The sequence below is a fragment of the Perissodus microlepis genome, chromosome 17 (genome assembly GCF_051167445.1).
Source record: "Perissodus microlepis isolate ML-2025 ecotype Zambia chromosome 17, ASM5116744v1, whole genome shotgun sequence".
In the NCBI taxonomy this organism is placed as follows: Eukaryota; Metazoa; Chordata; class Actinopteri; order Cichliformes; family Cichlidae; genus Perissodus; species Perissodus microlepis.
In genome coordinates, this window is record NC_140477.1 from 34,803,634 (window position 1) to 34,820,180 (window position 16,547).

General features: G+C 40.9%; 1 protein-coding gene across 8 annotated transcripts in view; it reads right to left on the reverse strand.

Annotated features, from left to right (window-relative positions):
- nav3 (neuron navigator 3) overlaps nucleotides 1-16,547 on the reverse strand; it is a 402,370-nt gene that overhangs the window by 40,406 nt on the left and 345,417 nt on the right. For 7 of the 8 annotated variants that reach the window (XM_084911103.1, XM_084911104.1, XM_084911102.1 and 4 more), the window contains 2 exons: nucleotides 15,993-16,226; nucleotides 14,517-14,636 (listed from right to left, as the gene is read on the reverse strand). In XM_084911103.1, the coding sequence (XP_084767229.1) occupies nucleotides 14,517-14,636; nucleotides 15,993-16,226 (354 nt within the window). The remainder of the gene's footprint in view (nucleotides 1-14,516; nucleotides 14,637-15,992; nucleotides 16,227-16,547) is intronic. The other variant, XM_084911106.1, reaches the window with a different exon arrangement.

A 16,547-nucleotide genomic window follows, 5' to 3' on the forward strand; every position in this document is an offset into this window, starting at 1 on the left:
GTCCCCTGGTAACAACAGATTGCCCTTTCATTCTTTGGTGGCCTCTCTAATGTAAAATTAAAAATCATCTTTGTGAGGAATTTTTCTGAACGGTCGGGGAACGACTGAATGACTTTTTACATAATTAACTCTGAATCACGCTGAATTATTGCTGCATGCATAACTACAAAATGCAGATGTTCAATATCTTTATCATCCACTTCTTTAAAAATCCATCTTCAACCAATTTATGTTAAACAGTATAATGAGCAATGGCAGCATCTTTCTTTAGTGAGACAGTGTTGCTAATGTTGGTGCTATATTTGGAGAAAAATAGAGAATTCTTGGAATAAACAAGACGATATTTTGGGATTCTAATCACACAAAATATACTGAACAAAACAAAGGAAAATAAGTTCCAGATATCTCAGCACAAATTCAGGTAACAGCTGAGCACCGGTATTGATCAGGTCCCCCATATCCTGCACAGAGCTCAGAGAAGACTCCTATTACTGGAGCTTCAGTGTTAGTTGAGCTCAGTGAACAGTAATGGAAGACTGGTCTTGGTTTGTGTGATTTGGCTGGGGACTGCTGCAGAGCAGCATCCACGCTCTGTGGAACTTCCTGGGATAAAGTGTTGATAATACAAAAAGAAAACAACAATACATTCTCCTCCTCCGCTTTAGAGCCTGGCTGACTGTAAGGGGCTGAATATTTTATCAGGATGACTCCCTGAAACTGGCAGAACTCTGACTAACCAAGCTCCTCCTCTCAGACTTGCACGTCACAGCATCTCCTACTGGAGAGAGTGGTATCCTTAAAAATGGCACAGACGAACTCAGTAACCCAACAGCAGGAGGCAGGCGGGTCGGACTTCTGTGTCACAGCTTCTTAAATTAACAATAAGTCACAATGTACAGAACAGACTACTTGAGTGGAGATACTGGCTTCTCTCCCTTATTTCAAAAGCAAGGCAGTAAAATGAGAAGATGGTGTGAATCAAGTCATAGTGTAAAAACATGCGACTTCCCTCGTGATGCTGTGACGTCTCCAGCTGTAATGTCCTACATAGTGCAACTTGTTATAAGTCAGTATAGGACAGATTCAGTGGTATCGAGCTGTAAGGTAACTAGTGCTATAAAAAGGTTTGGCCCATTTTTAAGTCCCCGGGACCTGCTGGGGAAATCTCAGCATGGAAAATCTACAAAAAGGACATTAACAAGGCACCTGCTGACCCAAAAGGAGCTTGAGTAAAAAGTGCTCATGAGCTAAAGACAGCTACCTGCTGGACTGATGTTTTTATTTCACTGCAGATTCTACTGTAAATCTTTGATTTTCGCAAGGTACCTCCATGCTGTGAATGCATTGAAGGGCTCCATTCAACCATGCAAACATCATCTCATGCAATATTCAATACAGCTGGTCTTGTTCCTTCCACAGCCCAGAGGAGAAATGCTATTAGCGACGTGAGCAAAGGCTAGCACTCGGGATTACACTTTATCTTGGTGATAAGCGTGATTTTGATGAGTACTTTAATAAATATTTGGAGGCGGTAGTACTGAAAAGTATTAAATTGGTATCGTACAGATGAAAGAATGTAACATTTCCTCAGAGGACCTCTTATGTAACAAATCAGGAAAGAAAAACACGTAAGTTTGTCACATTGAACACATTTAAGTGTGTTCATTTTTATGTTTTCAGCTAAAAGAAAGATTTGTCAAAAGAAAAAAACAATACTAAGACAGTCATTTAAATGACGAGGATAAACAGGAAATTGAAGTGACATGAACACAACGATTACCTCAGACGACCAAACAATAAAAAACATTCAGAGATAAAAATCAAACCTGATGAGCAGCATTTTAATTGAGTCTAAAACAGTGGAGTGGATTGTCTTTGAAACAGTAAATACCTCTTAGGACAAATGTAGAGACTTAAATAATGTAAATGGAAAGCACTCATTTGCATAGAGACTAATCCAAATTAATGCCACTGAGCTCCTGCAGTAAGACTTAAAAAAACATTAAGAAATGCAAGTCATAGACTTGAAATGATTTGCAAGCAATAGGCTCATTTTCTCCTCGGATGGAGTACTTACAGAGCCGAGCTATCAGAACAAACTGTACAATATGACGGCGCTCAAAACACACAAGACAGTGTTCACAGGTTCAAAACAGAGCTTAGGTATAGAGCAGTTTCCAGCTTTGCCATCAACTTACCTCCCATGGGTTGGGTGCTGTCTGTTGTTTTATCAAAGAAGAGTTCTACTTTGTTCAATACCACACCTACACTACCAAGAGGCAAAACCCCACCTAGCAGAGAAGCTAGGAGCTGTGGCTCGACTGGGAGTCAAGAGAGGAAATGGAAACAAGAGAGAGAGAGAGAGGAGCAAAGGAGTCACTCAGTCTTCCACTTTTACCCACTGCTACTGCCAGCTCCCCCTCCTCTCTCTTCGTCTCCCCTCCCAACCAGGATGGGCCTCTGTCAGCCAAGGAGTGCCAGGAAGACATGTCGTCAGCAGGGGGTTACTAAGGGTTAATTAAATGAGGATGACAATGCAGAATAGAGTCAAATCAAAGAGGAAGGTCTTTGCTGCAGAGCAGAATTTGTTCTGTCTTTGGTAAAAGCCTCTGACTGGAAGTGACCTCATGAATAATGCGTGAGATGCTCAGCAATGACTGTCCACACAGCGTTGCGTTGGGATATAATTAGACAGATTCACGACTCCCCTCTTTGATTCTTAGGCAAAGAAAAACTATAGAGCTTATTTCTTTTCACCAGTGAACTTCCATTCACTGATGGCAGAAATGTACTTTATCAGGGAGAAGTAAAAGTGAACTGGATGCTGGTTGCTGTGGTGGGAAAGAGAAGTCAAGCAGCATTTACTTAAAATAAGAAATGTCCCAGAAAAAAAGCAAACAAACTTAACAATCAGATCCAGCACTGACTGTGGAATCCAATTCACCTCGACACAACTCAATTAAAGGAAGGAGCAGGGTGACCTTGGAGGGATGGGCTGGAAATATGTCTGCTGCTAAGCAGTGAGCCAGCAGGACAACAGCAGTGCCTGGCCTGGCTGGTTAATGCGTCCGGACGTCCTACTGCAATGCAGTCAAAAACAACAACAAAGTCTTTAGCTGTTCAGCACCGTGGGGTTTACAGCAGGCTAATACATCCCAGCAGGGGTTTGTTCAAGTCTATGGCAAGCTGCTGGCAAATGCAAACAAATAACCCGCATAAGCCACAGTTGGTCCAACCATCAGCCTCCTCCTCCTCCACTGGCCTGAAGCTGGAAACTTCACTAAAATATGATTTAAAGCTCTATACAAACAAATACAGTATGTCATGTGACGGTAAGTCAGCAGCATTTTTGTATTTTCTGAAGAAAATGTGAGCAATAAACTACAATAGCATACTGTTAAGAAATGTTTGGGTTTTGGACTGACACTAGACAAAACACACCAACTAAAACACATCACCTCAGTTCATTGGAAACACCCCAGACCAAATAATCAGTCAAATTACACTGATAATAATCAAGAGCATCATGGGAGACCTCCAAAGTCTGCTCCTCATCTCTTCTGTAGGATGACATTAGAGGCTCATTTAACAGCTCCGTGCATAATCTATGATGCTGGTTTGCTTAGGTACCAGGATGATAAATTTAGCCATGTGAGGATTTGATTGGATAAAATGGAGGAGTCCATCTGTGAGGAGAAAAAAGGGACATCAGACTTACTGCCAGATTCAGAGCAGGTGGTGAGGGATCTTAATCTCTACATCAACAATGGGTGAGCATCCAGTCTCTCAGATGTCTTACTCTCAGCCCTCTACTTCTGCACCGTGCAGCACAGATTATATCACTATAAATTTAACATATTTCTTTAGTTTGTAAATATCACTCAACTTCCAAATAGGGAGGCATCGGAAGCTTATTCACCATCCAGCACAAGTAACAGGAACTGTTTGTTTTTTCTGTAGGCTAGCAGTCAGGTTGCTAGCACAAGGAAACACACAATGGATGAAGATATACCAAAAGTTCAATTTCATTCCAGAAATCCCATTAAAATGTGGCTGTTAATGAATTATTCTGTATGCGTGAAGCTTAGCAGCACTTTAGAAACCTGTGTATCTTTACTGTTTAAGGGTGAGGTTTTAATTATAAATTATAATGTGGATTAAAGTAATTCTTATGATTTTCAGCATACGTAACCTTTGACATTATTTGCAGGCGGGGACCCTAACATCTGAACCTATTTCTTTTTTTAAGATCCTATTCACTCAATATTTAAAAGTGCCCTGAAAAATATATGGGACCCTCAGATTTAATTGTATTTATTATTAAACACAGAAAGTTCAGAAATCAAGGGGAGAAGCAGCTTGACTGTCAGGACTTCAGGCTTTGTCTATAAAAATAATGCTGTTAAAAATATACTATGTATGGTTTTACTGCAAATGACCAAACTGTATGTTGTGTAACGACAGTCCACCTATTTTGACTGACTGTAGGTGGAGATGCTGCGTCTGTACCAACGTTGACACCAAACCTAGTTTTGAGAGTGACGCATGGATATTTCAGAAATGTTATTTTCTGAGCTGTACTGTGGGAAATAAAGGCATCAACAAAAGAGTAATGCCACCTAGTACTCATTACAATGACATTGAACTCACACAGCAAATAAAAGCAAGGAAAAAAAGGTGTGTTTTAAATGAGCCCTAGAAGCAGCAGGGCATCGGTGGGTCACACAGCCACCGTCTGCCTCTGCTCTGTCTGACAGGTGACTTGGCAAACCAAACCTAGCATCCTCTGCACTTCTGGAACAGAAAATCCTTTGTATTCCTGGGATTACAGCAGTAAAACTTGATAGACAGTGGCAGCACAGTGTCAGCTCTCCAAAGCCCCTCAGCTGAGGTTTGCATCTGACCAGCTCTGATCTCTGCGTTTCGCCAGAATAAACAATCAGCCGCTGACACCCAATCGTGTGGAGACAGACTTGACATGGTTTGCCACAATTGAGGACTAAAAACGTAACTAGTTAGTACAACAGTCACCCGGAATGATAAAGACTAAACAGTCAGCGTTTTATTTAGATATTTAGATTTGTTGATTTTCGTCTCTATCAGATGGTTAAAAACAGAATTATGTATTCAATCTGAAGTCTGATGATACCTAATTTGGGACACAAACAGTAATAGGTTTAAAGGCTTTGTAAATGCTGTTTTGCTGTAATTATACCGCAACACTCGTCATTTAACAAGATTACGATTTCATAATCCACAACAGAGTCAGGCTCCATGGCAGTAAAGTGAATTAACAATGACAGCAGCTTTGTTGATTCTTATCTTCACTAACTCATTAGGCCTGTCAGATGATGAATGGAGTCATATACTTGGAAATATTTAACCAAATGAATTGATGAACCCGAGGCAAATGCCCCTGTGGTCTATTCATCCTAAAATCTATCCAACATTACCTTGTAATCCACCTATTTACAGCAGACCGACTGTTGAACAAATCTGGATTGGCCGAAAAGTCTAAACTCAAAAATGTAATTAAACATTTCTTAAATCGATCCTCTTAAACAACACGAGACACCCCAAAAAGGAAAGAATAAATCTGATGCTGTCACTTCAAGTTCTGTTTTTTCTTTTTTAGTTTCATCACAAATCTCTTCTGAAAAACATGCAGACAATTCAGTGTTTTGAACAAATTCCCAATCCAAGTAAACTCTCAGTGGAACATGGTCCGCATCAACAGTCAAATAAGCTGCTTGCTTCTCTTTTGTAAACATGGCACTTTAACTAGAGAAACTTATTCAATTAAAAGTTTTAAAATCAGCAGAGCGTTAACACTCGAAACACATTTGGACCATTGCTGGTAATGGATGAAATTTCTTTCTTTCTAATACAGCTCTAAATCACTGTACAGTTAAAATCAATGGCTCTCCTTCCTTTTTTCTTCCTGAGTTGTATTACATCTATTCAAGCATGTGGGTTACGGTACAGCTGGACACACACAAATAAGCATTTAAGGAACACCTACATGGAGTCTCTATTATTGGTGTTGAATGTCACAGGAAGCTCACACTGTCATCATAAAATTAGTTATCAACACAGCCTGTGAATGCCTGGTTACCACACAGGCATCAAGAATCCAAAAACTGTCCTCATCTGTGACATCTTCTGAGCGTACGTAACACACTGTTACAGGACATGATTCTCTCATGCCACTTCATGTCAGTGTAATGTGAGTCAGCACTGTGTCGTCACAGTTTTTCATAAGTCAAATCACTCAGACCTAAGATCACTAAAAGTCTAGAAAAACTGCATGAACAGAAAGTAAGAAAGTGCATACACCATACCCTGAGAGAAGAAAAAGTAAAGGAAATAAAGGATTCATGATTGCATGTTAACTATCCCCTCCTAAATTGATCACATAATTTACTTATGATGGACAGACATCAATTGCAATACACACCAGAGCTCAGCATCATCTGATGCAAATCAGAACTATTTTGTCAAATCATACCATGGGAAAGGGTAATAATAGCTCATAAATAATTTTATGCTTTTGCTCTTATGTCTGATGAAGAATAAGACCAAAAGGGCGGGTGACTGAATCAGCCACTCCCCCCAGCCTTAATCACTTTCAGTCCCAGGCAGGTATGGATGCTCAGATGACCCAGATGAACTGAAGCAGAACTTGACCATATGGGACGTGTCATCAATGAGAGAAATAGACAGGGCAAGCCTGACCTCACTCAGTAATATCCCCTCATCCTTGTCACCCACAAGTCCACGCTGATGAGGCCAGGTGGATAGTTCTCCTCCGTATGGAACCAGGGGCATCTCCAGTGCGTCCCTGCTGCCACTTAACTAACCAAAAGATGAACCCCTGTGCACGCTAATTGTCTTCAATCAAGTTGAAACATTTCTATATTTAAATATCGTATTAATTAGTAATGGCAGGAACATACTTTCTTAAAGGGCCTAACGCCTCTATGAGGTATCAGCACATTTAAATTCTAATACATGACTGAACATTTATAGGATAGTGAGGGTTTAGCAGGAGTATATTTAATCAGGCCTATCTTTATGCTATGGTGTTTTCACATTAATCGTAGTTATAGCCAGGGGGTTGAAACTAATTTAGCATTTTCAGTTGAGGAGTAACCAAATTTGATAAGCAGTTTTACAAGTAAGAGTTAACTTCCATGTGCTGCAGCATGGAGTTGTCAGTGAAGGCATGGAGATGCTTGGTGGTCTTTCACATGAACATCATGCACATTTTCTGCACCCATACAACAGAATACATGAAAGACATTGAGGTCAGTCCATCAAACGATGTCCACGTGGATATAAAACAGGAAACGTGATATTCAAATAAATTCTGAAACCTTTTAACTGGATAAGATTGGAATGATGTTCTATGTTTGATCAGTTTAATCGGTTTTCATGATCTCTGGAATTAAGAATTTACTAACGGTTTGCTAAATGAATTCAGGTATAAATGTATTTGGTTAATTAGTGACCAGGCTTAATGTCTATTTGGTACAATTCTCGTCAGTAATTGGAAAAGAGAGCTTTTCATCTAGTGTATATCTGGCATTTTGAACAGGTCTATTCTAAATATTATTTTGATTTAACTTCTGATTTTTACCTATTAGAATTGTAGTTTAAACATGTTCTTTTTTGTTTAAGTCTCAGTGAAATGAAAATACATTTTTTAAAGTGTTCATACTTCCTGGATGCTGGATACTTTCTTCTTTTATCTCGTGCTATAGGCTATGCTATATACAGTAGCATAGGCCTATTCAGACCTAGTTTTATCCTTGAGATCTTTCTCCTCCTGCTGGTCTAACAGCACAGGTATACAAGGAGGCTAACAGCTAGTCTTCTCCAGCATCATTGCACTAGTTCAACAACCAAATCTGCAGGAAATTAATATCCTTTTTTATCCATGTTTAAACTGAAATATCATTATGAAACATTATGCCTTTGGACCACTTTTCTAAGGGTAATCAATCATCATACTATAAAGATTTTATGTATGTGTGTTCCTTATTTCCCCCTAGATGAGAAGACCGATCTTGATCAAAGTTTGCATAAGGAAAATTCAATATCTAAATCACATATCACACATATTTTATACAAATTCCACAATCACATATATTTGTACATTTGACAGATCAGCTGAGTATACATTGGAAGATCAAATACACATATTTGACTGTGAGGAAAAGTGGAACCCAGAAACAGTTTTGAGGTGCAGTTAGGAGGTGAGGGGTCAGTTCAGGGTAAGACTTATGGGATGTGTGTGGGTAAGCAATAGTGTGTGTATATAAAGAAAGACATGTGTACATGTGTGCTGGTGTATATGTATTGGGAACATAGATAAGACGAGGTACCAGGATTCAATGGTACTCCAAAAATCAGAAATGTCATGTCCATCTTGCATTTAGCAGCATGTGCTTCCTGAAGTTCCACACAGAAAAGTTATTATTGCCATACACACACACACAGACACACAGACACACACACACACACACACACACACACACACGCACACACGCACACACAACACACTTATATCAATGCCAAAGAATAGGAAACACCTTTTTGCTAAAGCATATAGTTAGGGCTGGACCAGGTGACCCTGAATCCTCCCTTAGTTATGCTGCAATAGACGTAGGCTGCCGGGGGATTCCCATGATGCATTGAGTTTTTCCTTTCCAGTCACCTTTCTCACTCACTATGTATTAATAGACCTCTCTGCATTGAATCATATCTGTTATTAACCTCTGTCTCTCTTCCACAGCATGTCTTTATCCTGTCTTCCTTCTCTCACCCCAACCGGTCGCAGCAGATGGCCCCGCCCCTCCCTGAGCCTGGTTCTGCCGGAGGTTTCTTCCTGTTAAAAGGGAGTTTTTCCTTCCCACTGTCGCCAAAGTGCTTGCTCATAGGGGGTCATATGATTGTTGGGTTTTTCTCTGTATCTATGAAGCGCCTTGAGGCGACTTGTGTTGTGATTTGGTGCTATATAAATAAAATTGAATTGAATTGAATTGAAACAGGAGGAAAACGGAGCATCCAAAAACAGGGAAACTTTCCCTCGAGCGTCTTTGAATGAAGAGATGGCTAATTAGAGTCTGGTTGTGTGGGCCACAATTTGCCCATTTTTGAGAGGAAATATATCTGTATGCAAGCATCTGCACAAGTGAGGGCACATTTCCATGAACATACACACGAGCCAGGCACAGTTGGGTACTCAAATCAGTGATAAAGCATGTCCCAATTGTCACAATTTGTTAAGTTTAGCCTGTGTGCACTGAGGTGAAAATACTGAAAAGGACAAATGTCTGAAAAACTGACAGTTGCCAGAAGACTTTAGAAAGCTTAGATAGCAGAAGCTTTGAGATGCTCCAGTTTCAGGTGCAATACAAATATATTCTTCCTAAGCGGTGCCCCTGGAAGAGATGAATGAGAGAAACTTATATAATGACTGCATTTGTCATTGGTAGTAAAAAAACCTTCTCCTCTAAATCTCTTCACTGCTTACGACAGCAAAGACAAGTAGAGCGGCTTCTCTGCGACTGTCACTGCTACACGGAGTGACAGGCCGAATCCTGCTGCTCAGCAGCACACACGGCATATGGAGAAGTCTGTACATGCACACAAACACACATACACCCACACCTAAATACACTTAAATGTAGTACACCAACAAGCTTTCTTTTGTGAAGCATGGACAACACAACCGCAGCACACTTTCAACACATATAAACTTGTCTCCAAGCCCCCGAAGCTTTAGACAACCAAAAAAACGCAGAGCCAGCTGCCACAGTCCAGCTGCGAGAAAGAGATGGCAACACACTCTAGCCACCAGGATGCTAAAAGAGAAGCCCTGTTACTTATTCATGTCTCTACTGAGAGCGGGGAGCCTGCTGGTGTCAAAACACTCTCTTTGGGCGTCTTTTCTTGACAGCAGAGCCATGAGCATGTGCTCATCTATGTTGTATAACAAGAAGGTATTTTTAGGCAGGTGCTTTTAGCCAAGGCTAAACTCAGCATTGTTTTGAAGCAGACTGATCAGAAGAGGGATCTGAGCTTTTGTCATTCAGCTGTTTTCGGGCAGATGGTCGGCTCCAGGGTACTCGGTTCTAGCACAGATGAAATCACTGGAATACTACCTTGCGATTGGATGCCTCTGACAACCAGTCAAGTTGCAGTTTACGCCTTTTGTCCAAATTTGTCTGACTGTAAAATGTTCTTAATTGTCATTAATTAATTCCACAGTGACCTTGACCTTTGACAAAAAAAATCTTCACCTACAGTCCCAATGAATTCTTGTGCTAATCTCAAAGAAATTCTATTAAAGTATTCAGATTATTAGTTTAGTGGGATTGGAATCGACATGCGGAAAACCTGAAATATCTCCAACCACAATGTCACCTGCAGGAAACCATAAAGTTACTATCAAAAGCAGCTGTACGTGTGACGCTTATTGACTGTGTTCTATGACACTTGGTTAAAAATTAGGCTCTGTCCTAATACTGAGGATGAAAGCACTCAAAAATAAAACTCCTCTTCTAATCTTTTGTCTTTTTGTAAGACATAGACACACTGGCACAGCTCATTTAAAAAGAAATGGAGATGCGCACATACAGTATCTCATGTCATGACCACTACAGTAAACATTAAGTCCACGTGGTCCTAGTCCCAGATGGTTTCAGTCACCTGCCAGCCATGATGAGTCATTTAGATACATATCCTGAGGGGCTGTGTTGGTTTGGGATAAAAATGCCATGGATGGCAGCCAGGGGAGCCGTTATGGACTGTAAAAAGCAAGAAACATAACGAGCCTCGTGGGAACTCAGTTTACGTACACAGACCAACTTCCACTTTCTGCCTCTGAGGAACTCTGTCTACCGCTGCCAGCAGAACTGCAGAGAGAGTAATGTGCATTTTTGTATCCGTGCTCATGCTTGAGGTGGTGTAAAAGACATGAGTGTAAGTGTGTGTCCTTGTGTGTGCAGTTTTCCAATTATTACTTATGACAGAAAGGAAATCCAAAGGAGAAGGACGAGGGGGGGATTTTAATGGCCACAAATTATTTACCTTGCTGATAAAAAAAAACAAACAAACAATAAATGCACAGTTATCTCTTGTGAACAAATAATTTGTTCCAAAGTAAACTTACACTATCAAACTATCAGCCAGAGACAGATTATTCCAGACTCCAATCTAAGAATTTCTCAAAGTCAAAACCCAATCTCCTCCATAATTGGGATGCTGTGTTAAATGAAAACAGAGTGTAATAGTTTGGAAATCATATTAAATTGAAAATATAATCTGATTAACACTTTGATAATAAATGCAGAAGAAATATTAACAGTCATTCAATGCACTAATTATCACCTAAAATTATGACCAAGCCAAGTAATTTAAGCCAAGTATGTTCACCTGGAGAAAAGAGCAGTTGGACGGACATTTGAGACAGAAAGGTATCATGACACTAGCTGCCAGTTACAGGGCAGGCAGAATTTCATGGATACAGTATGTTCACCTCCTAAGCAGTTATAATCAAGATAGCTGGACACGAAACGTGCGAGATCAAATACTTTTCTTGCATTCGTCATTCCTAGAAAGCCAGCTTACACATCTGAGGTAAAAAGTTGTTTAAGTCAGTGAACAAATTATTTAAACTTGGGCCTTATCCTCTACTCATTTCACTTCAAGCCAAGGGGTTTTATGGAGAAGCACGCTGTACCACAGAGGTAAAGCCAGGCTGAAATGTAGAGCTGAGTGAGCAATTGGTTCAGAAATGGATTTGCCCCCTGAGTTTCGTCATGTGTCTGTGGGAAGTGACAGCCTAGCTACTGACAATAACACGTGAGAGGCATGCATTTTGTGCATTTCTGTGTATATGCTTGCCTACATGTACTTGATTTCATAAAGGAAAAGGAAGATAGGAATGAAGTAAACAGGGTTCCAGAGTTCAAATTCTTTTCCTTCTGGGAGTCTGTAGCCTGCGGGCATCAATATTTCCTCATCGCCCCTGAGGCCCAAAGTGCTACTGCTGACTTTAGTTCAAAAGAGCAGAGCATTTTTGGATTTAAGTCAAGGAAAGGTGAGAGACAGTTTAGGCAAAAATATTTAAATACAGAGATAAAATGCAGGGTGAAGCTGAGCCTTGGCAGTTTGCTTGGTTCATTTTTATTCTTATCCTAAGACATCTTTTTGCCTCAGTGTCAAATCTGACAGGTCAATCGGTTTGAGACTGATGGGGCAGGTTAATCTCCTATTCTGAACCTCTGGTCAGGACTAGTATGTTTTGCTGCTTGGCCAATCACAGATAAATGGTAAATGGCCTGTATTTGTATAGCGCTTTTCTAGTCCTTAAGGACCCCAAAGCGCTTTACACTACATTCAGTCATTCACCCATTCACACACACATTCACACACTGGCGATAGCAAGCTACATTGTAGCCACAGCTGCCCTGGGGCGCACTGACAGAGGCGAGGCTGCCAGACACAGGCGCCACTGGGCCCTCTGACCACCACCAGTAGGCAAACATGGGGTTAGTATCTTGCCCAAGGACATTTGGCATGCAGCCAGGAGGCAGCCTGGGGTCAAACCACCGACCTTCTGATTAGTGGCTGACCTGCTCTGCCACCTGAGCTACAGCCACCTCAAACTCACCTCGGGCTGACTGGCTTGACTGACTGGCTTGTAACAAACAAGCTTGTGAGGCTGAGCACATAACCAAGAAATGGAAAAACTGCCTGGGTTGCAAAACAACTGAATCATATACAGAAAACATACATATTACAAGCAAAATATCACCCGTGTATCTGCAAGTCATGCGTCACATTGTGTAAATCTGCCTAGTGTAACCATGCACATGTAGCATTAACAGAATCATAATCTTTAAACACAGGACTACTAAACGCTGCCACTCATTAAAATCTTGACAGAAGCTGAAGCTGTGACACTGGGAAATGTCACTGCATCAGTCAATTCCCAGCAGTCTCTCTGATGGCTTGTCATCACAATCTTAGCCTGACAGCTTTAAATCGATCGCCAACCCTCCTTCGCCCCTTTAAATCTCTGATGGTGTTACAGAAGACTTGTATAACCTTTGAAGGACATATTTCTTACTTCCTTCTTACCCTTTGTTTTTATGCCAGGCACATCTAAAAACCAGGAATGTTTGGTGCAGAGCCGATATATATTTCAGCTGAAACCTCTTAATCCAGATCGTTTTAGCATTAGGCTACATCCACACTAATGCGTTTACGTTTGAAAACGCAACGTTTTCTCTCCATTTTGGCCTCCCGTCCACACTGAGATGGCGTTTTTGCTCATGGAAAACGCAGCGTTTTCAAAACGCTCTCGAAAACGCATACATTTGCGTTGCAGTGTGGACAGCAAAAACGCAGACTTTCTAAAACGATCACGCATATTAGTCATATGATGCAGTCATGTGACCAATTAAACTAAAATAGTGGAGGGCATTATACAGCAGTTGTTTTGTTTGCTCAGTTCTGACAGCCCTATTAAAGATTAATATCAGTCTGTACATGCTCCAGATAGCTTTTCTTCAAATTCTTTACTTCTCACTCGTTTTAGCAACTTTGTATTTTTGTGTTACTCGCAGCAACAACTCCACCTCATTGTTAGTCCATTTAAAAAACTTGGTGCTTTTCCTCGACATTTTGCCATGACGTTTCAAAGAGCCGGAAAGTAAATAAATGGCAGACAGAAATGAGGCAGGTCGAATTTTCTTGCATTCCACGCATGCGCAGGACTGGAACGTAAGCGTTTTCAGCCGTTTCAATGTGGACGCACAACTCTGTGAAAACGACTGAAAACGATAGTGTGGACGCGGAGCGTTTTCAGACGTAAACGACGTTTTCAAATCTATCCGCGCTAGTGTGGACGTAGCCTTAGTCACTTGCCAATTCTCTGGACTTTATATCCTATTAGGTTTGTATCCTAAAAAGCCTATATATTCCATTAGCTTTAATATCTTTGTACTGATATCTAATATCTTTAATTGTTTTGGGTAATATACCCAGATATTCATGCTTTTTAGCTCCATAATGCTCATTGTGCTGAATGCTTTAACCGACAGATACAATCAGGTATAATATGATATGGCTGCAGTTGCTATGGTGCCAACCTTTCTGCCATTCTGACCACAGCACATTGCTTTTTTTCACACGCACATGCATCACTGGCTGCAAAGCACAGTCCAGTGGGTTTGTCTTAGCAAACACCCACCTGGCTATGGTTGAAAATGAATGACAACGAAGCTATCAAATTCACAGCCAGATGCTCGGGAGAGGAAAACATCAGCTAAAAGCCAACAATCAAAAGTGGAATGTGAAAAGCTGTGTTCAAATTTGAATATTAACAACGTGCTTGCATGAATCTCAAAAAGTGTGAAACCGGCGCTACTCCCGGGTGTGGACCACAAATGAATCAAACAGGCACCAGAAAAACAGGCAGCTATGACAGTCTCCATCCTCACCTGTCAATGTCACCCTGCATCTCTTTGCTTCCTCTTTGGGATACGTCTCGAGAAGAAGCTGCATCTGAGGCTCGGCCGGTGTTCCGTGCATACAGATGAAGGCTGCCATCTGTAAGGTATCTGTGAGGGGAGAACAAATTACAGGTATAAACGTTTAACTTCAGTTTGCTTTAGAAAGTTATTCTTTTTTAACTTGTGGCTCTTACACTTTAAGGTCCTTGTTTAAGTGAAGAAGAAGCAAATTATGTCAACTAAACATAAAGGAAGATGCTACCTTGGCTGCCTGATGGCTAATCTGAATAATGAACATGAAGACTGTGTGTGGATTTTGCAAAGTCGGTATAGAGAAGCGAGTTTGTGTCTCTGTGTACCTGACAGTGAACGAGCGGTAAGATTTGAGGCAACTTCCAGATAGCTATCAGACACGGCTGGTAGAACACGGGGGCCATTCGCGCTGAGTTAATTAAGCTAATAATTCAGCTAATCACCTTTCCCTCCCAACATGTTGTTACATTTTCTGCTCTGTTCTTCTTCTTTAATCTTGCAGATACCTTGCTACATCACACCTCATCCTTACCATTCCCTCACAGTTTTCTCTTTACAGCATATCTTCTTTTGGGAGTGTGTGCTCACATGATTGTGTGGGTGAAATGTGAAAAGCCTTTTCTCCTACGTGCTTAAGTCATTTATTGCTATTGAGCGAATGAAGGTCAGAAGCCTGCTGCTGTAATGACTTGCAGAAGACACAAACTCATCCATTCTCACTCAGGTAATCTGTCAGTGTCGTGAGTCCTCTCAAGGTTCACATAAATGTATTACTTGAAACATCGTGTGTGTGGTTTTACTATGAAAAAGTATACATAGCCTTGCTGTATGACAGTAAGCTATTTGTATTAATGTGCAGAGAAAGGCAGGTAAGGCCTTGGTGACTGTATGAATACAAAACTAAGCATGAATTTCTGCACACCGAAATGGAAATCTGTCACATGTTAGCAAACAAATGACCTTTAAAGTGGACTTTTACTGAGTATAAATGATGTGGGGCTGATATTGTGCACTTAAGATATTTCTTCTTTATACAGCAAAGCATAGTTATGTATTTAATTTACATGGATTACATGGTGGTGCAACATGTTTAAAATCTACGAGCTCTTTGTTCAGTGCATGAAAAGGCTGAGAGCTACATTATTCAGAGGGAGGAATAAATGTAGGAGGCACAACTAAACAGAATGCTGTTTCACACCACAGCGTGGCACAGAGGGATCAGCTAAAACCAATTCAACTTATTTTGACTATAAACATCAAAAATTCATTCAGTTACTGAAATCACAAATAGCCCTAACATAAATATTCAAAACACTGTCCTGCACTGACATTTTTTGGGGGAGGGTTACTCGTGTCGTGTCTTAAAGACTGAAAATGAGAAAAAAATAGCCTGGCTCTCTCCACAGGCTTACTACTTAAATGTACACAAACCTGGAGGGGTCTGAGTGCCCACTATAGCGCCCTGTGGTGGTGCCTGCGCCTGTTGTGCTCGCCCTGGGCGCAGCGTAGCCACTGGGCATCGAGGGGGCGTCACCTGCCTGGAGACGTGGGGTTTGTGATTGGCCCAGACGCCAGGACATGGGGGAGGAGCGTGCAGCGAGGGCAGGTATACTCCGCCCATTCACCTCAGTGGTTACTGTCGTGTCAAAGGTTGTTTCTAATGTACTGTGGAGAAAGAGGGGTAGAGACATAGAATAAAATAATTTATATTTCCTCACAATATACATTAAAAATGTTTTTCCTATCAGAATGACGTTTTTGAAAATCCTAAAAGAGTTTTGAAGATTGCTAGGTGTATAGAGGGTCTTGGGGAAAGCGTCTGGGCAAAAATCACAAGTCTAAGACGCTGAAGTAATACCAAGTACACGCCTGTGCAAAGGGCAAATCAATCAGGTGAAAAGATCAGTCATATTTTCAGTAGACAGCCTTCTACAGTTGAGTGCCACTCCCTTCATCTCACATGCCTTTTTTCTAACACTGTGCTTG